Source organism: Myotis davidii, unplaced genomic scaffold (assembly GCF_000327345.1).
Source record: "Myotis davidii unplaced genomic scaffold, ASM32734v1 scaffold420, whole genome shotgun sequence".
NCBI lineage: Eukaryota > Metazoa > Chordata > Mammalia > Chiroptera > Vespertilionidae > Myotis > Myotis davidii.
The window spans coordinates 1,102,113-1,105,379 of NW_006294421.1; the positions used below are offsets into that span (position 1 = coordinate 1,102,113).

At 36.5% G+C, this 3,267-nt stretch overlaps 1 protein-coding gene across 4 annotated transcripts in view; it reads left to right on the forward strand.

Annotated features, from left to right (window-relative positions):
- The window catches only part of WDFY3 (WD repeat and FYVE domain containing 3), a 182,869-nt gene that overhangs the window by 75,513 nt on the left and 104,089 nt on the right, over window positions 1–3,267 (forward strand). For all 4 annotated transcript variants that reach the window (XM_006768666.2, XM_006768667.2, XM_006768668.2 and 1 more), the window contains 2 exons: window positions 423–523; window positions 659–877. In XM_006768666.2, the coding sequence (XP_006768729.1) occupies window positions 423–523; window positions 659–877 (320 nt within the window). The remainder of the gene's footprint in view (window positions 1–422; window positions 524–658; window positions 878–3,267) is intronic.

Below are 3,267 nucleotides of genomic sequence, written 5' to 3' on the forward strand. Positions count from 1 at the left end.
TATGTTTGTTTATTTTTAATCCTCACCCAAGGATTTGTTTTTGTTGCTTTTTTTAGAGAGAGAGGAAGGGAGAGAGAGAGAGAGACATCGATTGTCTCCCACGCACACCCCAACTGGGGATAGAACCGACAACCTAGGTATGTGCCCTGAAGGGGAATCAAACCTGCCACCTTTTGGTGTATGGGATGATGTTCCAACCAACTGAGCCACCAACTCTGTATGAGATTTGTAAAGTGTATCTTTCCATACTCTCACATAATTAAAAGAAGAGGGAAACTTTGTTAGGCACCCAGATTTATTCCATGATCTTTTATCTCTCGATACCCCTTAAGAAATGGTAGTTCATTTCACAGTGGTGAGTACATAGTCATAACACAGGAAAAAGTTGATCTCTAATATGTACGTCATCTTTTCTTTAATAGCTGCCTGTTCCTGCCCAGTTTGGCCCCTCATAACGCCCCTACAAACAGTGCTGTAACAACAGGTCTTACTGATGGGGCTGTGGTCAGCGGCATTGGTACTGGTAAATATTACTTTCTTTGTTTATGTGTCCTTTTTTTAGTAGATTATATTGTATTTGGAGTTCATTGCTATTTTTTTATTGTAAACATGACTCAATATAAGCTCTTTTATTGTTATTTTACTATTTTTACTTTAGGTGAAAGATTCTTTCCTCCTCCGTCTGGCTTAAGCTACTCTAGCTGGTTTTGTATTGAACATTTTAGTTCTCCTTCAAATAACCATCCTGTCAGACTTCTGACTGTTGTGCGCCGAGCAAATTCTTCTGAGCAGCATTACGTGTGCCTTGCCATAGTTCTGTCAGCAAAAGACCGATCTCTGATCGTTTCCACCAAAGAGGAGCTACTCCAGAACTATGGTTAGTATCTGTCTTTTTCTTTTTGCTTCTTGTGATCATTAAAAGTACTAAAGTTCATTATAATATTAATTTTTCCCATTTAAATTATTATAGAATAGAACAGGTTATATGAAGTCTTGCATGTATTATTTACCAGTAAATTTTAAGGCACTTTTAAAAGAGACTTAGAAAGCAGTGGAGAGTCTCTAAAATAAGGATTCATCTCTACTTGCCAAGAAAAGCACAGCCTTTGCTAGGAAAGCAGGTTCCTTGTCTGGTATATTTTAGTAAGGATCTTCATTGGCTGTGAATTCTCCTTAACTAATGAATATTCATTGAGCACCTGCCTACCATATGTGCCACTGTGCTAGCCATAATAACACTTAAATTACTTTATCCATCACTTACTTTCAAGACTTAATACATATCACTTAATCCTAATTCCATAGTTCCCTTCCACAAGCCATAACATTCCATTGCTATACAGAGGAACTTCAAACTCAAGACATGCGTGAAGATCTTTCTAAATTATGTAAATAACATAAAATATGCATCTCAGTTTACTGAACTTTTACTGTGATTATAGCACTTGAATAAAAATATACCTCTTTTTATCTAATTTTGTCTTAACTAAATAAATAAAATGCCACATATTGCTAAACTTGTGGTTGGTGTCCAAATATTAATTGAATATGAATGTTAGCTTCTCAGTTTGATTGTAAGGCTTCTTGCTTTACTTAGTATTCTTCATCATGACTAGTACAGAGTTAGGCATCAATGCAGTAAATGCTTCAGAGTTTTTGTTAGGACTCTTTATTTGCCCCTTCTGTGGCATTTGACCCTGTTGATAGTTTCGTCTTAATTAAAACGGTCTCCAGTCTTAAAAGTTGGGATACTTGTTCTTTTACTATTTCTCTGACCTCTGCAGTGTTCTTCAACAGCTTTCTCTTCCATCTTTCCCTTAAAATTAGTATTGCCCAAGGTTTCCTCATTAGTCTTCATATTCAATCTGTTCTTCATGAGAAAAAAAATCATCAATTTTAGTTAGTGTTAAGTCTTTAGATCTTTTTATCCCAGGGACTCAGAGAGTAAAATTTTTTTATATGTTTGTGTCCTAGGATTTATATATTTCAGCTGCATATTAGATATCTTCATATGAAGAGCCTTCCTGTAAACAACTCACACTGTAATGTTTCTATTTTATAAAACCTTCATCTCCTTCTATTCTCCTGTCTTGTGGAGACCTCCACTACCAGTTAGCCCAGCTTAGACCCCTCATGTCTACCTTGAAAATACCACCTCTTTCATGAAGTGTTCCTGTATTATGTTTCCTTAATATTTCTTGAAAGTTTTTCTTCCTTCTTATGCCCACTGCCATAGTCCTTGTTTAATATTCTTTGTTATTTATCTGGCCGTAATAGATTTTAATTATTTGTTTTTGTCTATCTACCTTACAAGAATTCTAAGTTCCTACATAAAACTTACAACCTTGGTAATCTAGGTAGCCTGCCAGCTAAAGCAGTACCTAGCACATAGAATGCCAACAGGTATTATTTAAAAATACAAAGGAATGAATGAGAAGAAAGAAAAATAAAGGAAAAAGGAATATGAATGGATTGAAGGAGAAACAATAAGGAAAGTAAATGAAGAATTTGGAAAGAGGGTAGAATTTAATGGGAACATTAAGGATTAGATCTAGAGGTGTTTCAGTAAACCAGAATAGTGTTTTCTAACTCTATAGTATAATTTTCACTAAATGTAATGTGCAAGACTACTATAGTCCATATATCACTAGAAATTATATCAACCTATACATATGATGTTGCTACTTTAAGGGTCCACCCTCTGAACAGCTACAGCCCCATTAAGATGCCTAGGAAATTAAGAGTTGTCAGAAACCAGTTGACTCACCAAGATGTCCTGACACTGTTGAATACTGGGTATGTCTTAGTTTAAGCCTAAGTCAGAATGTGAAACTCAGAAAATTTTATAAGTAATCCTATCTAATAAAAGAGAAACATGGTAATTGGCGTACGACCGCTACTCTTCCCATTGGCTAATCAGCAAGATATGCAAATTAACTGCCAGCCAAGATGGCGGCTGGCCGGCAGTCAGGCAGCATGAAACTAACATGACTCTTGCTTGCTTCAGTGAAGGAGGAAACCAACATTCCCCGCCTGCAGGCCTCTGCGCCGGCAGTTTCAAACATTGTAACAAATACAGATGCTAAACAAAACCCCAGAAACCAGCTTTCAGCCAGCTGGGAACTCATAACTGGAGTTGATACAGTTTCGATTATAGAACGAAACAAACCAGATACCTGCTTTCAGGAGCAGAGGCCTAAGAGCTGGAGCCTCAGAGCTAAAGCTGGCCTGGAATAAAAAAAAAAAGAAAAGAAAAAAAGGAGCAGT